This window comes from Phyllobates terribilis, unplaced genomic scaffold (genome assembly GCF_046119375.1).
Source record: "Phyllobates terribilis strain yellow unplaced genomic scaffold, ASM4611937v1 Scaffold_2__4_contigs__length_985480577, whole genome shotgun sequence".
NCBI lineage: Eukaryota > Metazoa > Chordata > Amphibia > Anura > Dendrobatidae > Phyllobates > Phyllobates terribilis.
Window position 1 is genome coordinate 533,165,021 of NW_027362762.1, and position 22,680 is coordinate 533,187,700.

Here is a 22,680-nt window from a genome sequence, read left to right on the forward strand (position 1 = left end):
AACTTGTGATGAACCCTCTGTATTTGGGCTCCTGAAGTCTCTGTATGGTAGATACTGAAACACCTACTTCCTGGAGATTATTATTCACTTGGGTGGATGCTGTGAAAGGCTTTCTTTTCCAGATGGAAAGGATTCTGTGATCACCCACCACTGTTGTCTTCCGTGGACGTCAAGGTCTTTTTCAATTCCCAAGCTCAGCACTGTTGATTTGGCCACTCCTAACATATCTGGTATCTCTCTGATTGATTTCTTCAGCCTAATTATGATCTGTTTCTCTTTCATTCAGCCATCATCTGCCTCTAATAGCCACTAGTGGAGCAGAGCCCACGCCTTTTAACCTGTTAAGTGCTGCTGTGAATCTCTGACAGTGGCATTTCATACGCGCCTGCAGGGGGCCAGTCATTCCACACACGTGTCTGCTGAAGACCCTCATGCCTGTCATGACAGTTTTCCTGTAAAAGGAGAACATAGATGGTGATTAGTGTTGAGCGAGCACTAAAATGCTCGGGTGCTCGAAGCTCAGGCCGAGCTCACCATGATACTCGGGTGCTCGACCCGAGCAACGAGCCCACAGTTAGTCTATGGGAGACCCGAGCATTCTTGCGGCGGCACCCCCGGCAGTCTGTAGAAAGCCTAAAAAGTGCCCAAAACGATAGTGACAGTGTTCAAATGACATGGGGACAGCATGGGGATCGCCCCAGGAAGCATTTCAGAGCCCAAGGTCACTGCTGTCAACAACGTGGTCAGAGGTATTAAGCCATTTTTACGGGCTCACAATAAAACGTTCAAAAACGAAACAAACTGTTTTCCTGTGAAATATGTTAAGGAACATCCTTTCCAGGGTAAAGACTTGGGTATAAGGTAAAATAAGGCTGTGTGCCCACAATGCGTTTTTTAAGCGTTTCCGCAGTGGCAAAAACGCTGCAGAAACGCTTAAAAAACGCATGGTAGAAGGCCTGCCATGTTCCCCAATGATAATCTGCATGTGCTGTGCACATGCTGCGGAAATTTCCGCTGTGGATTATCATTGCGGAAAAAAATGCAGCACTACCAATTATTTTGCGGAAGAACTGCGTTTTCGCCGCCATTGACTTGCATTGGAACGCATGGATTCCGCATCACTGTATATGTAGATGCGCATTCCATGCGTTCTATTGTGTGGATGGTACCCAGGTGTGGAGGAGAAGAGACTCTCCTCCGGACCCGGGTACCATAGAACGTGTGAAAAAAAGAATAAACGAAAAAATAAATGTTATACTTACCTTCTGATGGCCCCCGATGCGCTCGTCCTCCCATGCCGGCAGCTAGCGATGGACTGAAGGACCTGCGCTGACGTCATAGTCATGTGACGGGTCACGCGATGCCGACGTCGGCAGGTCCTTCAGTGTACCGCGATCTGCCGGCAGCCAGGACGCAGCGAAGCAAGACTGCGGGGGCCATCGGAAGGTAAGTATAGATTTTTTTTTTTTTTTTAATTTTTAACCATTCTTTAGGTCACACCATATAAATTCATGCCGTTTGCATGGATTTATATAGTGTGACCAAGTTGACAAGCACTTTCCAAGTGATGCTAAAAATCGCTTGTCAACCCGCATGCGGAAATGCATGTAAGGACTGCTTCACATCCGCATGTCCCTGGCAGGAAAAGGGGCACATAGCCTGAATAACCAAAAACAAAAATACTCCTCCACACCTTGGGCTATGTTCACAAGTAGCATTTTTTATGCGTTTTTGCACTTTTGTATTGCTTTCAAATGTGACAAATGCATTCACTGGGAAATATAATTTTAGCATTTTACAACCTTATCTGGCCATGTGCTGTGTGACACATGCATACAGTGCTGAAAAGACATGGGAACAGCATGGGGAAGACCCCTGGAAGCATCTCTGACACCCAGGTCACTGCCTAAAAGTGTGCCCATCAGAAGTGATCCTTGCCGCATCAGAAGATGCAGACTTGCAACTATCCCCGTACAAGTCCTTGTCCCAGGGCAGTGTTCTATTGTACCTCCCCCATTCCTTGCAATGCAAGCGCAAATATGAAGCCAACCATCCACCCACCCGCAGGCTGCAATACCATACTGCTAGCTTGCACCTGAAATGGGGACCTTTAGTTTGGAGGAGGCTGAAGCTGGCCACTACCTCATGGCTGCTTCGGCAGCAAGGTCTCCATACTCAGTCCCCAGCCGCCACTATTTGTCCCGGCAACCTTCCCCACACTTTTCTTAGCCTGGCCTGCTTTAGGGCAGCATTGGACGAGCCCACCAGACAACCAGACTCCTCCGGTGGGCCCTGGCTTCTCCATCAGGGGAGTTGAGAGTGCCAAGGTGAGGAGCATGATGATGATGATAGAAGTTAGCATCTGCTTTGTTTTCTTGGAATGCAAGCGTAAGTGTGCAGCCTGCCACACACCCACCCCCAGGCTGCAATACCATACTGCTAGCTTGCTTGCACTTGAAATGAGGCCTTTTAGGCTTGTGAAGGCAGACGCCGGCCACCATGTCATGGCTGCGTCGGCGGCCTGGTATCCATACTCAGTCCCCAGCCGCCCGGCGGCCTGGTGTCCCACACTCGGTCCCCAGCCGCCATTATTTGTCCCGGTGCGCCTTATACACAAGTGCGCATACCAAAACATTACCTGTGCCCTCCCCAGTGCATTTAGTGGGAAGGACAGCCTATTCCGCTGTAGTGTGTGCACGCCAACCCCCTGTTCATGGTACATGCGAAGATGCCTCCCGCCCTGCACCTGTCGTTGCAGACTTGCAACTATCCCCGTTCAAGTCCTTGTCCCAGGGCAGTGTTCAATTGTACCTCCCCCATTCCTTGCAATGCAAGCGCAAGTATGCAGCCAGCCAGCCACCCACCCCCAGGCTGCAATACCATACTGCTTGCTTGCACTTGAAATTGGGCCTTTTAGGCATGTGGAGGCGGAATCTGGCCACCACGTCATGGCTGCGTCGGCGGCCTGGTATCCATACTCAGTCCCCAGCCGCCCGGGTGCCCACACACGGTCCCCAGCCGCCTGGGGGCGGCCGGATGTCCATAAACGGTCCCCAGCCACCCCCATTTGTCCCGGTGCACCTTATACACAAGCGCGCATACCAAAACATTACCTGTGCCCTTCCCAGTGCATTTAACGGGAAGGACAGCCTAACCACAAACATGTGGACAAGTGAATGTGGCCAGGGATGGTCCATCTCACTGACGCCTTCACACTGGGTTAATATTGTGGAAGCCAGGACACAGTTGGACACTGGGATGCAACACGTCCTCCAGACATAGAGGATTGCGGGTCCTGGGTCAATCAGGCTTCAACACAAAGTTCAGAAGGTAGACAGCAGCAGTGATTGGCCTCCTACACAACGAGTAAATTATTCATGATCATGAGGCCATCCAACTCCTTAGCTTTCTGTTCCTTGGAATGCAAGCACATGTATGTAGTAGCGGCTAGGCCTGAGGTGGTCAGTGTTTTGGCACATATCCTACCTCCTCCAAGGATTGCTGGATGTTTTCCTGCTACAATCCCAGTTCTATGACTCCCGTTAAAACAAAGCTTCAGGTGATGAATGATGGATGAGGTGGTGACAAAGGAGAAAGAGCAGGAGGAACAGGGACCATTCACATCAATATCAGGCCAGTCAACCACACATGTCTTGTAGGATATGTTTCTGTACCAAAAGGAGCGGTCCGGCTACACAGTTATAGCATACAGTGCGTGCAATGCCTACCAAAAATTTCGAGGCACTCCAATGCCCCTTGGAAGTGACATGGATGTCAGAGGGCCTTAACTAAACCATTTTTTCCATTTATAGCAACTGGGTCTCCGGTACACTGTTGGCCTAAGCAGTGAATGGAAGGCTTTCCAAAAATTACTAGGAACTGCAATGCCCCTTGAAACAGACGTGGATTACAGCGTACTAAAAACCTTCTACCCATTATTGGGGAGTGGGTCTCCCTTAGTGTTCGCCTATGCATTGAAAAGCAAAAGCTAACTAAAATTAGAAGGAAATGCAATGCCCGTTGGAAGCGTTGTGGAGGTTAGAGGTAATTAAAAACAACATTTCAAGAGCTGTGGAGTTCAGAGTGGTTTAAAAAAACGGTTTGAATGCCCCTTTGAAGAGACGTGGAGGTCACAGTGGAATAAAAAGACGATTTTAATGCCCCTTACAAGAGCCATGCAGTACAGCATATTAAAAACATTATTCCCATTATTGGGGAGTGGGTCTCCCATAGTGTTTGCCTATGCCTTCCAAGCAAAAGCTGCCAAAAATTAGGACGGAGGAACTTGCAATGCCCCTTACAAGAGCCATGCAGTACAGCATATTAAAAACATTATTCCCGACCCCACTGTAACCCTGTGGGAGTTTAATGGTTCCGCCTTTCAGTAAGTTTCAGTAATGTTTTTCATAGTCGGTTGTTTAGTCTTTTTTCCTGCAACACAATTCTAAAAAAGGAGTGTTAGTGTTCACGATGCTTAGCTGTCACTTTCCCCCTGAAGGGACATCGCCAGGCGATCGGGTACCCCCATACGCTTGGTTCTACTTAAAATGGTTACTTATACCCTGAACAATAGTTCTTTACTTACTGTTTCTTTTGTTATCTTTGTTTCACCCTATTGTCTTTTTCCCACAGTTGCTTCAAATGTCCATCGATGCTTGCAATCATCTCACTCAGAGGGGAGCGGACCGCCGAGAGATTCAACCCAATGGCGACACTTAAGTATGCCTCCTTCGATGTGTAGGGGTTTAACATCCCGGAAAAAAGGGCCCAAATTCTTAGATTACTTCACACAAAAAAAGGTACAGATTGCGTGCTTACAGGAAACACACTTTAAAGAACATCATACCCCTAAAAACAAATATTATACCCACTGGCACCTGTGTAATAACACCCAATCTAAGAGTAAGGGAGTTGCTATCCTCATTCACAAAAGCCTGACACACGAGTTTGTCGAAAGCATTAAAGATCCAAATGCAAGGTATATGCTCCTAATTTTAAAAATTGAAGGCAGACTTTTCACAATTATCAATGCCTATACCCCTAACCAGGGTCAAACTCAGTTCATTCTCGATCTAAGGCTTAGTGCCCACGATGCAGAAATGAAGCAGAAATTTTCCTGAGCATTTCTGCATCTCCTTGGCAGAAAAACGCATGCGTTTTTGACGCGTATTTGCATGCGTATTTGCCATGCGTTTTTCCAATGCATTGTATTGGCAAATCTGCATGCAGAAACGCACAAGAATTGGTCATGTCCATATTTTTTCTGCGAGTAAAATCTGCGCAGAAAAAATACGGACCATGTGCACAGAACTTGCAGAATGTCATAGGAAGTCATGGGATAAGGTATGCAATGCGTTTCTCGCGCGTTTACGCGCTGCAAATACGCACCAAAATACGCATCGTGGGCAAACAGCCTAATAGACAAAGCCATTCCCATTGTCCAGGGTACAGTCATTCTGTGTGGAGATCTCAATTTAACACTAGATCCTACATTAGATAATTCAACAGGAAAAGCATCTCTATCTTATTCCGCTATCAAAAAAGTAAAGGGGGCATTTCTCCAACTACAGCTCTGTGATGTTTGGCGCCTCACACACCCGACTGTCAAAGATTATACCTTTTATTCCTCCCCCCATGATTCCTACAGAAGAATTGACTATATCCTGGTACAACACCGAGCCCTATCTTGGCAGCCAGAGACGGAGATAGGGACTATGCTTTGATCTGACCATGCGCCCATATTCTGTGCTCTCGTTATTCCCAATCTACCCAAGCTTTCAAGGTCCTGGAAACTAAACAAATCCTTGTTACTGGACCCGGTGTGCACCCAGGATGTAACCAACACAATATCAAACTTTGAGGAAGACCACAAATTTGACGTATCTTCCCCCACAATCAAATGGGAGGCACTGAAATGAGTTCTTAGGGGTCTATTTATTAAACTTGGCTCCCGATTGAGGTTATGTGCCCTCTCTCGCTTTAATCTCGCCCTGCGTAAAGTAGAAACCCTTGAGGTAGACCACAAACATGCCCTCTCCACAGCAACACTCCGAGACCTATTAGCAGCCAGACAGGAAGCCAAAAAACTATTAGACTTGGGATATAGACGCTATCTCCAGGTCTGTAGCAGTAAGTTCTATGAACATAGCAATAAATGTGGATGCATGCTAGCGAGAGCTCTAAAATCCCAACAAGCCCAAAATCACATCCCAAGAATAAAAGACAACTCGGGTCAAATGCTAAACAAAACGGAAGATATTACAACTGAATTCCATAAATATTATACTCAACTATACAATCTCGATGGTATACCAAACAACACATCCCCTGTTAATACTTCCTTAATTGGGACAGACACGCCTGAGACACAAGCACAGAACCCTTTAAAAATGTCTCCCGCCACATCTCTAGATGAACCCTTATCAGAGTCTGAATTGCAGTTAGCTACCCAGTTGTTAGCGAGTGGAAAAAGTCCAGGGCCAGATGGATATACAGTCAAATTCTATAAAACATTCCTTCCCCTCCTTACACCTCTCCTGCTGGGAGAATTTAATCACGCATCCTGCACAAACCCCTTCCCTCCCCAAACTATAGAGGCACATATCATTGTTCTCCCAAAAAATGGTGGGGACCCACACTTATGTTCTAGCTATAGACCAATCTCTCTGCTGAACGTGGATCTGAAGATCTACGCAAAAATATTGGCGAACAGGCTGCAACCTTTCTTAACCTCACACATACACTTGGATCAGGAGGGATTCCTCCCTGGACGGGAAGCTCGGGACAACACCTTAAAGACAATTGATATTATTCATCATGCCCAATCAAGAGGTATCCCTCTACTGATACTCGCGTTGGATGCTGAGAAAGCATTCGATAGAGTCTCCTGGCACGCCATATATTACTCTCTTAAAAATCTTGGGGTAGGAGACCCTTTTATAGCCAAAATCATGGCCCTGTATCGCAATCCGTCAGCTAGGCTGAAGATAAATGGAACATTATCATCACCTTTCATAATAACCAATGGGACAAGACAGGGCTGTCCTCTGTCCCCTCTCTTATACATCCTAGTGATGGAGCACCCGCTCTCATCAATCCGCGATAACCCCAACATTAGGGGGATTAAGGTGGGAGGCACAAAGTACAAGTGCTCTGCATTTGCTGATGATGTCCTGCTATATATCACTCAACTACTCAACTACATACAGTTAGGTCCATATATATATGGACAGAGACAACATTTTTCTAATTTTGGTTCTAGACATTACCACAATGAATTTTAAACAAAACTATTCAGATGCAGTTGAAGTTCAGACTTTCAGCTTTCAATTGAGGGTATCCACATTAAAATTGGATGAAGGATTTAGGAGTTTCAGCTCCTTAACATGTGCCACCCTGTTTTTAAAGGGACCAAAAGTAATTGGACAGATTAAATCATTGTAAATAAAATGTTCATTTCTAGTACTTGGTTGAAAACCCTTTGTGGGCAATGACTGCCTGAAGTCTTGAACTCATGGACATCACCAGACGCTGTGTTTCCTCCTTTTTGATGCTCTGCCAGGCCTTCAGTTGCTGTTTGTTTGTGGGCCTTTCTGTCTGAAGTTTAGTCTTTAACAAGTGAAATGCATGTTCAATTGGGTTGAGATCAGGTGACTGACTTGGCCATTCAAGAATATTCCACTTCTTTGCTTTAATAAACTCCTGGGTTGCTTTGGCTTTATGTTTTGGGTCATTGTCCATCTGTAGTATGAAACGACGACCAATCAGTTTGGCTGCATTTGGCTGGATCTGAGCACACAGTATGGCTCTGAATACATCAGAATTCATTTGGCTGCTTCTATCCTGTGTCACATCATCAATAAACACCAGTGACCCAGTGCCACTGGCAGCCATGCATGCCCAAGCCATCACACTGCCTCCGCCGTGTTTTACAGATGATGTGGTATGCTTTGGATCATGAGCAGTACCACGCCTTCGCCATACTTTTCTCTTTCCATAATTCTGGTAGAGGTTGATCTTGGTTTCATCTGTCCAAAGAATGTTCTTCCAGAACTGTGCTGGCTTTTTTAGATGTTTTTTTAGCAAAGTCCAGTCTAGCCTTTTTATTCTTGATGCTTACGAGTGGCTTGCACCGTGCAGTGAACCCTCTGTATTTACTTTCATGCAGTCTTCTCTTTATGGTAGATTTGGATATTGATACGCCTACCTCCTGGAGAGTGTTGTTCACTTGGTTGGCTGTTGTGAAGGGGTTTCTCTTCACCATGGAGATTATTCTGCGATCATCCACCACTGTTGTCTTCCGTGGGCGCCCAGGTCTTTTTGCATGGATGAGTTCACCAGTGCTTTCTTGCTTTCTCAGGATGTACCAAACTGTAGATTTTGCCACTCATAATATTGTAGCAATTTCTCGGATGGGTTTTTTCTGTTTTTGCAGCTTAAGGATGGCTTGTTTCACCTGCATGGAGAGCTCCTTTGACCGCATGTTTACTTCACAGCAAAACCTTCCAAATGCAAGTACCACACCTCAAATCAACTCCAGGCCTTTTATCTGCTTAATTGAGAATGACATAACGAAGGGATTGCCCACACCTGTCCATGAAATAGCCTTGGAGTCAATTGTCCAATTACTTTTGGTCCCTTTAAAAACAAGGTGGCACATGTTAAGGAGCTGAAACTCCTAAACCCTTCATCCAATTTTAATGTGGATACCCTCAAATGAAAGCTGAAAGTCTGAACTTCAACTGCATCTGAATTGTTTTGTTTAAAATTCATTGTGGTAATGTCTAAAACCACAATTTGAAAAATGTTGTCTCTGTCCAAATATATATTGACCTAACTGTATATCCATCCCTGCTGTTATGGCTGAAATAGATCACTTTGGTACATGGTCAAATTTTAAAATCAATGCAGCGACGTCTGAGGCCCTCGGTGTTTCCCTCCCCAAACTCATACAGGATTCCATCCAGTCCAACTTTCCCTTTGCCTGGCCCTCACAGGGTATCAAATACTTAGGAATTCATATTCATAGACACCTCTCCCATCTATTTTATCTTAATTTTGGGCCCTTTATTGAACAACTCCATAAAAATCTTACTTCTTGGACGGTTAAGCATTTTTCCTGGTTCGGCAGAATAAATATACTAAAAATGAACGTCCTACCTAAACTCTTTTACATCTTAAACCATTCCCGTGGTAATTCCCTCAAATTTTTGGAAAAGACTGCGCAGCAGTTTTTGCAGATTTATCTGGGCAAGTGGGCGTCCACGCATTCAGGGAGACGTTCTGATCAACACAAACAAAAGGGGGGCCTTAGCCTTCCGGATTGTAGAAGGTATTACATTGCAGCAGTACACGCTGGAATCCTGGACTTCTTCCATCATTTGGAGGGGAAATAATGGGTCAAAATAGCTCAATCCATTTGTCCTACAGCTCTTACCACTCTCCCATGGTGCGCCCACTTAACTGTCCCCTCGCTTGGCCTCATGTCATATAGTACTTATGCCACTGCTTTGCTTTTTAGACCCCATAAAAAAAGCTTATCCTTAATCGACCCCCAGGGCCCCTTGCTCCCGATTTCAGATAGTCCTGGAGGGAAATCCGGATTATCGGCAAGTAGATTTCTCGGTTCAAACAAATCCCATCCGATATTCTTTTCTCATGTCATCTCCAATACTTCACTGCTCCCCCTCAATGACTTGTTACAGGGAAGAGCCACTTCCCCGAAAGCTAATTTTGAATATAGTCAGTTACAACACTTCTATTCAACTGTGAAGAAGCGCACACATCTTCATAGAGATCTCACAAACTTTGAAAAATTGTGCCTACCATTGTCACCCCCTACACACTCCATCTCCCTACTGTATAATCTCCTCATTGCCCAGGTAACTGACAATAGGCCAGGATTCTGCAGTGCATGAGAAAGGGAACTGGGGAAGTCCTTCTCTGACTCACAATGGGATGAATGTTTCTTCCTAACACATAAAACCTCAATAGGGTCCAAAGCTCAGGAAACCTCCTTCAAAATTATCTCTAGATGGTACCGGGTACCAGCAGTCCTTCATAGATGGTACCCAGTGGTCTCAGACAGATGTTGGAGATGTGGGGAGGGGAAAGGGACAATGTCACACACATGGTGGGGGTGCCCTATAAAAAATGCACTTTGGGCAAAGGTGGTTCCCATGATTGAGACAATAACTGGTTTGACTATCCCTAATAGGCCAGAAGCCCTCCTTTTATCAATGTTACCAATAAGTAGACGTAGTTATAAAAGGTCATCAATAGGCTACCTAATACAGGCGGCTAAGAATGTCATTCCACGACACTGGAAAAGCATAGACCCACCCACTGTGGAGGAATGGTTTGCGGAGATTTCCCTCCTTAGTAGGATGGAGCATCTGATTGCCATCTCACCGGCTGATGTTGATAGATACTGTGTGATTTGGAGAGATTGGATGGATTTCCAAAACTCTGACGCCTACCATCCAACCCCCAACTAAAGTTATCCGGAATGTCATCACAACAATGATCATAATCACACACTATTGATTGGTGGTCTGCCGTGGTCCACTCCCTCTCTCTCTATCTTTCATATGGAAAAATACATGCTTGATCTGGATATTGATGGAAAACCCTCCCTGTACCCCCCAATGTACTGTAGTTATGCATAGATTTATAGTTAAGCTACCCCTTTTACTATGTATATTGTATTTTCTTGTACTTTTTCAACACAAAAATAAAAAACTTGAATTTGAAAAAAGAAAAAAAAACATTATTCCCATTATTGGGGAGTGGGTCACCCATAGTCTTTGCCTATGCCTTCCAAGCAAAAGCAGCCAAAAATTATGACGGATGAACTTGCAATGCTGGCAACACGGACCACGGTCACCCTGGTGGTATAGTGGTGGTGGAGGCTGAGGATAAGGAGAAGAGCAAAAAACAGCCGAAATGAGGAAGCGTATACCCATGTGTGGGTGTGAAGCGGTGCATGGGAATACACCTCCCGAAATAACACAGTGGATTTGACTTTATATTACTCTGCTGTCATTTGGTGGTGATGAGAAGTCTGGCCCAATCCAGCCCTTGTTCATTTTGATAAGGGTCAGCTTGTCAGCATTGTCAGTTGACAGGCGGATGCGCTTATCAGTTATAATTCCACCAGCGGTACTAAAAACACACGCCGATAACACGCTAGCGGCAGGCCAGGACCTCCAAGGCGTACAGAGCGAGTTCATTCCAAGTGTCCAGCTTGGATACCCAATAATTAAAAGGCACAGAGGAATCACGGAGGACGCTGGTACGGTCGGCAAGGTAGTCCCTCACCATCTTTTGAAACTTTCCACACCTTGTGAGAGTACCCCGCACCTCGGGGCCTGTAAGCTGGGCGGGTCTCAGAAAACTGTAGCAGAACGTTGACAGTGCTCCCCTGCCTCTGTTGGATTGGAGTTGCGTCTCTCTCGCCTGTACACCTTGGTTGGGCAACGAACTGTGACCTCTACCGCTAGCGTGTTCAGATGGAAAAAAATTTTAACAGCTCTGCAGCAAGAGCCTTCTGGTACTGCCCCATTTTTGTAGACCTCTCCACCTCAGGAATAAGAGAGTGAAAGTTCTCCTTGTAGCGGGAGTCTAAAAGTGTCACCAACCAGTAATGACTGTCACCCAACATTTTGACAACGCGAGGGTCACGGTTAAGGCAGCGTAACAAAGTCAGCCATGCGTGCCAGACTGGTAACGGGCAAGACTTCCATGTCCTCACCAAGATGACGACTGACCATGCTCTCCTCCTCCTCTCCCCTGTCCTCAGGCCACCCACGCTGAACCGACGGTATGACAGTTGTACAGGTACTACTGTCTACAGCGCATGATACCAGCTCCTCCTCCTCTCCCTCATTGTCGCCCAATGCACGTTGGGATGAGAGGAGGCTGGGCTGTGTGTAATGGCCCGCTATGGCTTCTTGATCCATCTCATCATACTCTTGCTGCAATGCCTCCTCTTTAATTCTCTGCAGAGAGCGTTGCAAAAGACAGACAAGAGGGATGCTGATGCTAATGATGGCATCATCGCCACTCACCATCTTAGTGGCCTCCTCAAAGTTTGTCAGGATGGTACATATGTCAAACATCCAGGTCCACTCCTGAGATCTTATGTGTGGAGTCTGACCTGAATATCGACAGCCTTGTTGCAGCTGGTACTCCACAACTGCTCTCTTCTGCTCACAAATCCTTTGCAACATGTGGAGGGTAGAGTTCCAACGTGTGGGGACATCACACACCAGTCGGTGTGCCGGAAGCTGCAAACACTGCTGCAACACAGCAAGGGCGGCGGAAGCTGTAGCCGACTTCTGAAAATGAGCTGACAGGCGGCGTACTTTGACGAGCAGATCTGGCAACTCGGGGTACGATTTAAGAAACCGCTGAACCACGAGGTTAAGCACATGAGCCAGGCATGGTGCGTGTGTGATCTTGCCTCCCCGCAGAGCCGCCACCAGGTTACGGCTATTGTCACACACGACCATGCCTGGATGTAGGTTCAGCGGTCTCAGCCACAGATCTGCCTGCTCTTTCACAGCTGTCCACAACTCACAAGCAGTGTGAGGTTTATCACCTAAGCTTATGAGTTTCAGCACAGCCTGTTGCCGCTTGGCTGAGGCAGTACTGCAGTGCTTTCAGCTTGTAACTGATGTGGTGATATCGGAGATGGAGGCTGAACATGAGAAGGAGGAGGATGCGCAGGAGCTGTACACTGTGGGGGCAACTCTGACTGACATAGGGCCCGCAATCCTCGGTGTGGGGAGGATGTGTTCCGTCCCAAGGTCCGACTGGGTCCCGGCTTCCACTATGTTTACCCAGTGTGCCGTCAGGGAGATATACAGTCTCTGGCCACAAGCACTTGTCCACGTGTCCGTTGTCAGGTGGACTCTCCCAGTAATGCGTTGTTGATGGCACGGCAGATGTTTTGGGACACATGCTTGTGTAGTGCGGGGATGGCACACCGGGCAAAATAGTGTCGGCTGGGGACAGAGTACCGAGGGACGGCCACCGCCATAAGGTTGAGGAAGGATTCCGTCTCCACCAGCCTAAAAGGCAGCATTTCCAACGCAAGCAGTCGTGAAATGTGCGAATTTAGGACTGTGGCATGTGGGGCGTTGGCTGCGAATTTGTGCTTTCATTCAAAGTTCTGGGATATGGACAATTGAACGCTGCAGTGGGACGTGGACGTTGATGCCAATTCTTGAGAAACTGAGAGGAGGGGGCATCTTTGCATGCAGTATGGACAGGGGATTGCCTTGCACGCACAACAGGGGGTTCTATTACACGCACAACAGCGAAAGAAGCAGTGGTGACACCCGCTGACACTGGTCATGGACCCTGGGGTTCACCCCACAAAGTCGGGTGCTTTGCTGCCATGTGCCTGATCATGCTGGTGGTGGTCAGGCTGGTAGTTTTGTCACCCCTGCTGATGCTGGCCTGGCCGGTGGTACAAATGGCCTTTTTGGGGTTATCAGCAGAGTCTTTAAAAAAATTCCAGACTCTGGAAGACCTACCGGTTGTACTGGCAACGTCCCTCGTGTTGGTGTTACGGGGAACGGTTGCCCGCCTTCTGTCTGCGGCCACCACACTGCTTCTTCCTGACTGTTGGGGTACTCTGCCTCCCTCTGCGTGTTCTCCTGCCACATTGGGTCAGTTACTAGATCATCCACCACCACCTCCTCTTCCACTTGCGCACCACGATCCTCCTCCTCACTTCGTGGCAATTGTGTCTCGTCATCGTCCACCTCTTGTGACAAACTGCCAGCGTCACATTCCTGTGGCCGTGGCTGTTCAAATATTTGGCCATCGCTACATGGGATCTCCTCTTCCACCACTTCAAGCGGAGCAGGCGAGGGGCCCAAATATGGAAATGGACCAGTGAACAGCTCTTCAGATTGTCCAACTGTGGGATCAGTTGCTGTCTGACGACACTCAGCATGGTGGGAGGAAGGAGCATTAGGGTGAGGAGGAGTATGCGGTCGAGACTAACAGCTACTAAGACTTGACCGTGTGGAAGACAGACCGGAGGTGGTGGTGCCCAGGTGACTGGAAGTATTATCTGCTATCCAATTAATAACCTGTTCACATTGATCAGTTCGCAATAGTGGTGTTGTTGTGTGCTTCCCTAGTAATTCGGTCAAGAACTGGAAACGAGAAGATGTGGCTGTTGGTTGTGGCACATTTTCACCTTGGCCACAGCCCCGTCCTCTTCACGCACCATCACCAGAACGTCCAGTTTCACGTCCCTTGCCCATTGTAAATGAAGTAAAATAGCTTACACTCGCACTATCAATGGCAAAAGGGTAATAGAAAGGAGATTAGAACCGTGGAAGAGGAAAACCACAGTTCTATTTCTCTGGCCTACACCAGAATCTTTTAAACAGATATATTTGTGTCTGAACAGTCAGCGAGACACTCAAACTGGGTTTTTTTAATGGAAAAAAGGCAAAAAAGTGGATAATACAGAGATTCGAACCGCGGAACTGCAAAACCACAGTTCTAGTTATTTGGCAGAAACCAGACTCTTTTAAACAGATATATGAACGCTCACAGACGCACAATTTTATTTTAGTTTTTCTGGGGGGGGGGGGGGGGGTGCCAAAAGGTTAATAAGACAGGTATTTGTACAGTCTGACTAAGGGGGGGGGGGGATTTAGATGAAAAAACAAGGATTTTTCCTGGCCCCTGAGACCTGGGGCTAAGTCTAGCAATTTGAGCAGCAGCAGCACACAGGTCTGTAATGCAGTGTTTGTTGGTATAACCCAGGGGTCTCAAACTCAGCTGGGCATATGGGCCGCACACGGAAAGGCATTTAATTTGTGGGACCACATTATTTGCATGACAAAGTGACATTTTTAGTGATACCATTTTATTTTCTATACACCTTTTGAACTGGTCCTCATCTTGTAGAGACGGTCTCCCCTCCAAGGCCCCCATAGTGCAGACACGGCCTCCCCTCCAGGTCCCCCATAGTGCAGACACGGCCCCCCCGTCCAGGTCCCCCATAGCGCAGACACGGCCCCCCCCCCCCGTCCAGGTCCCCCATAGCGCAGACACGGCGCCCCCGTCCAGGTCCCCCATAGCGCAGACACGGCGCCCCCGTCCAGGTCCCCCATAGCGCAGACACGGCGCCCCCGTCCAGGTCCCCCATAGCGCAGACACGGCCCCCCCGTCCAGGTCCCCCATAGCGCAGACACGGCCCCCCCGTCCAGGTCCCCCATAGCGCAGACACGACCCCCCGTCCAGGTCCCCCATAGCGCAGACACGGCCCCCCCGTCCAGGTCCCCCATAGCGCAGACACGGCCCCCCCGTCCAGGTCCCCCATAGCGCAGACACGGCCCCCCCGTCAAGGTCCCCCATAGCGCAGACACGGCCCCCGCGTCAAGGTCCCCCATAGCGCAGACACGGCCCCCCCGTCCCCCATAGTGCAGACACGGCCCCCCCGTCCCCCATAGTGCAGACACGGCCCCCCTGTCCAGGTCCCCCATAGTGCAGACACGGTCCCCCATCCAGGTCCCCCATATTGCAGACACGGTCCTCCATCCAGGTCCCCAATATTGCAGACATGTCCCCCATCCAGGTCCCGTCCCCCCCATACTGCGCACACGGTCCCCCGTCCAGGTCCCCTATATTGCAGACACTGTCCCCAATACTGCAGACATATCCCCCATCCAGGTCCCCCCCCCATACTGCGCACAGGGTCCCCTGTGCTGTATTTCACATGACAGAGAAGAAAAAAAAAAAAAAAGATAGATTCTCCTCACCTGTCCCCCGTTCCCTCGGCGTCCTTACTGCATCTGTGGCCCAAAGGCACAGACCCCGGAACGATTGCGGCTCTCTCCAGCAGCCGCGGACATCAGCCCTGTAATGCAGAGTATTGAAGCACAGAGACCGGCTCTCTGCACAGCAATACCGGTGTCAGCCGCCGGCCTATCAGAGGCCAGCAGCTGACATCTGCGCATGGCAGTGACGTCATACGCCGCTGCGCTAGGACGCAGAGGTCAGCTGCTGGCCTCTGATAGGCCGGCGGCTGACACTGGTATTGCTGTGCAGAGAGCCGGTCTCTGCGCGGCAATACACTGCATTACAGCGCTGATGTTGGCGGCTGCTGGAGAGAGCCACGATAATTACGGGGTCTGTGCCTGCGGGCCGCAAGAAGTAGCCGGAGGGGCCGCATGCGGCCCGCGTGTTTGAGACCCCTAGTATAACCACTGTGTCTCCTATACAGCCAGCCTGCCATCTGGGATGGATATTAGTCCTCAGAAGGACTGTTTGTTAGATTTTGCAGGCTTTAGAGACTCTACACTACCTATTTCGCAGTATAAATCTCTCCCTAGCTCAGCAGCACTCCCCCTACACTGTCTGATCCGGAGCGACTGTGTCCACGATGGCGGCGCCCGGTTTTAAATACTCGAGGGGACGCTGTGCAGCCACCCAATCACTGTAATGCCCACAACCAACAAGGCTGCAGCATTACAGTGACTGTCTGGCAATCCCTGCATGTTCATTGGCTCTGTAAAGAGCGCTAAACATGCAGGGCGGAGACCTGAGATCCTGCCCGAGTAACCCGAAAATGCTCGGTGCTCGCCGAACATCCCGAGTAGTGAGATGCTTGGGCGAGTACCGAGCAGTGATGAGCATGCTCGCTCAACACTAATGGTGATTTTTGCTATACACACACACACACACACACACACACACACACCAGTGTTGATGCACTATGAATAGTACAAGCACATGTTGAAATGTGATAAAAAGTTTTAAAAATATGAGGAAAAAAAATCTATTTATTTAGATCAACCCCATTAAAATAAAGCAATAATAAAAAAAAAAACACATTTGGCATTGCTATATTCGTAAAAGTGTGATCTATTAAAATATAAGAGACATTAATCTGATCGCTAAACAGCATAAAGAGAAAAAAAAAATCATAGTGAGTTTTTTTTTTTCCACCGCAACATTTAAATAAAATGCAATAAGAGGCGATCAAAACATCGCGTTTACCCAAAAATGGCATCAGCGAAAACATCGGCTCAGAGAACAAAAATCAAGCCGTCACAAAGCCCCAGATCCTGAAAAATTAAACCATTACAGCTCTCTGAAAATGGCAACAAAAGCAACATTTTTTATTTTTCCCAACAAATTTCTGAATTTTTGTTTTTTCACCATTGAAATAATAAAAAAATACAATACATATGTTTAGTAGCTGCAAAATCATACTGATCTAGAGAATCATATTGCCAGGTCAGTTTTACCGTATAGTGAGCACGGTAAATAAAAAAAATAGTGGAATTGCACTTTCAACACACTTGGAATTCCTGCTTTCCAGTGCATCACATGACAAAATGGTGTCATTCAAAATTACAAACTGGGTTGCAAACAATAAGCCGTCATAGGGCTGTTGGACTAAAGTCATGGCTCTTGGAAGAAAGGGAGGGAAAAATGAAATTGGTCACTGTGGGAAAGGGTTAAAAGTGCTGGTTCTCAGCAGCAGATCCCCATGTAGATACCACACAGAACATGGAGTCTAGTGCTGCTTGTTCTGTGCACACAGCAGTCAGCTGGTCTTGACAGGCTAGTAAGCCACCGCCTTTGGCTTGTGGAAAGCCACTAGCACGTCTAACAAGATGCAGCAAATGGCGCCCAGCCTGGGCCGCTGGAGTGGGTAGCACAGCCTCTGCCTACCTGAGGGGAATGTACCTACAGACCTCTTTCTCCAGCTCGCATTTATACTTGCCACCTATTAGCAGTGCCTGACCGCCATGTTAGACATTGTCCTCGCAGCACTTAATAACATTTATTGGGATTGTTGCTAGTCTCCATTAGTTGGATCGCCTCAGCAGCTCTAACTACAAGCCAGATGGTGGCAGCCATTACAGCAGGGCGGCAGCACAATGCGCGTCTTCCCTGACAACCTCCTCTGCGCGCCTTTTTACCTCATTCACTCGGCCACGCGAAATCTCCCTACCCTGCGTGCTTCAGTCTCCTCCCATTTCCCTTCCAGACGGGCCCACCCACGTGTCAAGGCTCGTCCAATCAGGGGAAACGCAGAGCGCGATCCGGATTTGACCGGTCGGAATCCGGACCGGGTATAAAAGCCGAAAGCGGCGCCGGGATTCATTTTATTCGCTGGAAGAGACGACTGTGCTGTTACCATTCGGTGTTTGTGTGAGCGCGCAAGACAGTGACAATGCCCAAAAGAAAGGTGAGGATAATGCGGCGTATCTCGTCACTGCATACAGGAGGTAGCGACGATCCCGGAACGGCTGAAGAAAACCACCGCTGCCATAATGGCGGCGACTGGAGTCGTGCTTCTCGTGGGCGAGGTAGAACTGCTAGCTATGGGCTGATGGCTACAGGCCGGGATACTCCGGTCACCGTGCAGTTAATAGCATTATGCCGGGCAGCCGTACGTTAATTAAGTAGCTGTTTAAACTGTAAAGCGCGGGAAGTGCAGGAGGGGGCGGGGCTTCCGCCAAAACAACGGCGCGAACCTGCAAGAAGGGAGGAGCCACAAACGGCTGGTAACGGTGAGGGTGGGTCGAGCCCTGCAGGGGGGACAGCGGGCTCCCACTCGTGTGCCACCGGCTCATCCGTGAGACTCAGTCACGTGGTGAGGTGGGCGCCGCCTGTGGGGCTTACAGCTCCGTATTCTAATGCTGGTCCTTCATGGCAGACCAGAAGACCTTGACACAATTTTGGAGGTTATAGCCGCAGAGCATGACATCAGCCCATGTGTCTATAGACTGCAGGGAAAGATGAATTATGGCGGCTGCCGCATTCACCAGTGGGAAGGTTAGCTGGTAAGGCATGGCAGTGACACGGTGACCACTGTCTGCAGGGGCTACTGCTGGCCCCCGGCTGTGCCCATGAGTGACTATTCTCCACACTGCTATATGGCCATGCTCTGGGGGGAGGGGGGTAAGTAACTAGATAACCACAGCATATCGCCACTGAACAGGCAACCTGTCCCCTATGACACTTATTAGGATTATATATAAAAGTATAGAATAGTAATTAGGATTAGTTCAGTGTCCAAGGTGAACAGTTTGAGAGCTGGCTGTGAAATACAACCTATATAGTGGGGCGTTCTAATAGATCTAAAGTTTAATTTAATAAAATACATTTCTAAGGTCTTAATCAAAGATTAAAGGCAAATTGTGAACACTCATAACTTTTTTTGCATAAACTTTCATATTTTATGAATCAATCCATATACACAGACCATAAAGCTGATTTCACTCATCTGTTACCATAAACACCAATATAGATATAGAGCCAACCTGAGAATGCATACATGTAGAACTTAATTGTCTGCAAATACAGCATGCTCTGAGTTTCCTAGACCAGAGATGTTAATTGAGTGAGTCTTTATGGGGTGTGTGCTTTCTGAGACTAAAGATAAAATGCTAATTTATTTTCTTAGGGAATACATAGTCCGTCCTGTACTAGTCTCATATTTTTAATGTTGGATAATATTACTAGTTTTTAATGCGAGTATCTGGTAAGATACTTCCAGTTATGCACCTCTCACTAAGTTATTGCACTTTGCAGGCTGACGGAGACTCCAAAGTGGAGAAAAGTAAAGCAAGAGATGAGGTGAGCTGTAATGTGGTTAAAAATGTTGGTACTATATTTTCTTTTGGTGGGGGGGGGGATATCCTAACCACATACTTGAATGAATTACTAGTCACCATCCTAGTGTAATAGCAAATTAACTTTTTTGATTTGTATTTATTTAGCCACAGAGAAGATCTGCTCGTTTATCTGCTGTAAGTATGATTTGTTCTCCTTTTACTTATTCATGCTCCATGCAGCTGGGCTCCCTTACACAACTAGTATGTTTGTTTTCCAGAAACCTGCCCCTCCAAAGCCAGAGCCAAAACCCAAAAAACCACCAGCACCAAAGGCAAGTAGACAATTTCTCTTGAATATAGCATATATTTTGTGATTTGCATACTGTATTAAACTAGGTTACCCATTTTACTTAAATAGAAAATAACTTGCTTTGACACTGAATTCTAACTATCTGCAGAGGAGTGGCGTGCTGTGAAATTGTAAGCTTGTAATCGGGGCCCTCGCTCCTCTTGATATCGGGATAATGTTACTCTAACATCTTGTCTTTACATGTGTCCTCTGAATTGTAAAGTGCTGTGGAATATGTTGTCGCTTTAGAAATTGTGACACAAAATATAACTAAACGTAATAGCAGAGACATTGTGTACAAATCTGTGATCTTTACCACTGTAAAAAGCATTGGGGTAACCTATGGACCCCTTAATTTAAAAAGCCCAATGCCTTTTAACCTTATCTGATCAAACTTGCCAATGTAAGTGGCACTATTGGTTCATGTGCAACTAAGTTTGTAATGGGAAGGTAAATAGTCATAACATTGACGTCCTCTGCTTAACTTTTAGAAGGCTGACAAAGCTCCCAAAGGCAAAAAAGGAAAGGCAGATTCTGGTAAAGATGCCAGCAATGCTTCAGAAAATGGAGATGCAAAGTCAGATCAGGTTTGTAGTTGGCAACTTGTGTATTAAAATTCCACATTGCATATAAATTACTAATATATATATTTTTTTTTTTTTCCCCCCTATCCAGGCACAGAAAGCTGAAGCTTCTGGAGATGCCAAGTGAGCTGTGTGAATTTTGATAACTGTGTACTTCTGGTGACTGTACAGTTTGAAATACTATTTTTTATCAAGTTTTTTAACAATGCAGATCTTTGTTTTACTTTTTATTTTACGCTATTTTGGCACATGATGCTTTTATGGGATTGTTTTCATTTAATGGGAGTAGAGTGGCAGCTTGATCTTTGCTTGTTTTTAATAGATGCTTAAAGCATCACTCTGCTTATTCCCTCCATGATATTGACAACTTGTTTAAATTGTTCAATCTTGAGATAGGCAGCTAATGAATTGAAGTCCTCATTGAAGTGTCCATCCTCCTAAAATGTGAAGCATCCACCTGGTTAATGTTGATGGGTTTTTATAGTTAAATGAACTAAGGGGTTTGGCAAAGTGGCCTTTTATCATGTTTTGTCCTGCCTGATTTGCAATGCCTGTTAAATAAAATTTAAAAAAAAAATTCAGACTGTTTGCTGATTTTTCTAAGTCCATTTTTCTTGAAACGCTTTGAGTATTTTTAGTTCCCCCACCACCATAAGGTATTACACTTTATTTTATTACTTTGCTTCTTTAAAACACCTCAATATAGAATAGTGTGTGGATCAAGAGTAGAGATGGGCACATTTATTTCAGTGGAATTTAATTCTACAAAAATCTTCCTGGTAAATGTGAAGTCTTATTTTGATGCTGGAGTGGTGCTGCTAATGTAAGTTGCCAGCTGATGTGTTCAGCTAGCTCTAGTTGCCATCTTGACTAACTAGAAATAGGAGGTATCAGAGCTCTGTCTCAAACTTGTATTGAGTAGTGACTTCTGGCTTGCCCAGCAAAAAAACAGGAGTGATCCAGCAGGTCACAGCCTGCAGAAGACTACCGAAGCAGCACAGAAGACTGCGGCTGGTACATATTTTAACCCTCTGTCACATACAATAGGCCTGACAGGCACATCTCTTTTACTTTCATTTCTCCTTCCTCACCAGATTGTGAGGAAATCCCCTCCCTCCAGGTAGTCTCCTGTCTCTAGCAGCTCTGTGAAACCTCATACCACAGTTGGATTGCAGAGCTTTAGGAGGACAGATATAACTGCGCTAATCTCTCAGGCTCATTGTATGTGAACACGTCACACTCAATAAGGTTGGTATTATGTTTTTATTCATCACAATTGTTTATTTAGCTTGTTTTATGAATGTATAGCACAAAGTGTGAGGATATTTCATAGAAATAAGGCAGATTAAAAAAGAAAGTGTGCTGCTCAGGCATATAGAGTAGTTCCCTAACACATATTCCTTCTCTTGCTTCAGATTATCTGCTGAAATGGAGAGGAAAATGTATAATTTATCAAAAAACCTTGATGTTGAGGAAGTAACAAACATGCTGTTAGATGATGTAGACCCCACACTGAATGAGGATTTAGGAGAGGAAAGGGAGATTGATTCTCATGATGAGGTGGAAGTATGTGAAGTGGATTCTGAAACAGAGCAAGATGGTGACAGTGATGAGGATGAAGATGTAGAATCTTATTATATGGGAAAAGATGAAACCAAAAACAATGGAACAAGAAGCCACTCCAGAAAAAACGTAGGGAACCTCAAAACATGATTACCTTCCTGCAGTTATAGGAACTGCAAGTAATGCAGAAACTGCAGTTGAATGCTGGAATAGTTTATTCACAGATGACATTCTGGACTCTATTGTCACATATACCAACCAATATATATAGACATTATAAAGGACAAGTTCATCTGCAACAGAACCATCAAGGCCAGAGATGAAATAGAACTGCGTGCTTTTTTGGATTATTATACCTTGTAGGAGCTTCTAGGGCAAATAGACAAAGTTTGGAGGAACTTTGGAGTAAAGATGGGGATGGAGTTGAAAAATTTGGCCTTATGTCCATAAACATTCAAGCTTCTAATTCGTTGCCTTCGGTTTGACGACAGAACTACCTGAACGAATGTAAAACACATGACAGACTTGCTCCAATTTGTCATATATTCCAAAAATTTGTTGAAAACTGTAAAAAAAAAAA

At 46.5% G+C, this 22,680-nt stretch overlaps 1 protein-coding gene and 1 long non-coding RNA gene across 2 annotated transcripts; one reads left to right on the forward strand and one right to left on the reverse strand.

Annotated features, from left to right (window-relative positions):
• Positions 1 to 337: 337 nt before the first annotated feature.
• LOC141219638 (uncharacterized) lies at positions 338 to 18,043 on the reverse strand. Its single transcript, XR_012288093.1, has 2 exons — positions 17,964 to 18,043; positions 338 to 452 (listed from the first exon to the last, which is right to left on the reverse strand). It is a non-coding gene; the product is annotated as an uncharacterized lncRNA (long non-coding RNA).
• A 28-nt stretch (positions 18,044 to 18,071) lies between these two features.
• HMGN2 (high mobility group nucleosomal binding domain 2) lies at positions 18,072 to 21,085 on the forward strand. Its single transcript, XM_073666159.1, has 6 exons — positions 18,072 to 18,232; positions 19,582 to 19,626; positions 19,770 to 19,799; positions 19,883 to 19,936; positions 20,445 to 20,540; positions 20,629 to 21,085. Exons 1-6 carry the CDS (start codon positions 18,218 to 18,220, stop codon positions 20,662 to 20,664), a joined length of 276 nt encoding a protein of 91 aa, XP_073522260.1. The 5' UTR covers positions 18,072 to 18,217; the 3' UTR covers positions 20,665 to 21,085.
• Positions 21,086 to 22,680: the final 1,595 nt, after the last annotated feature.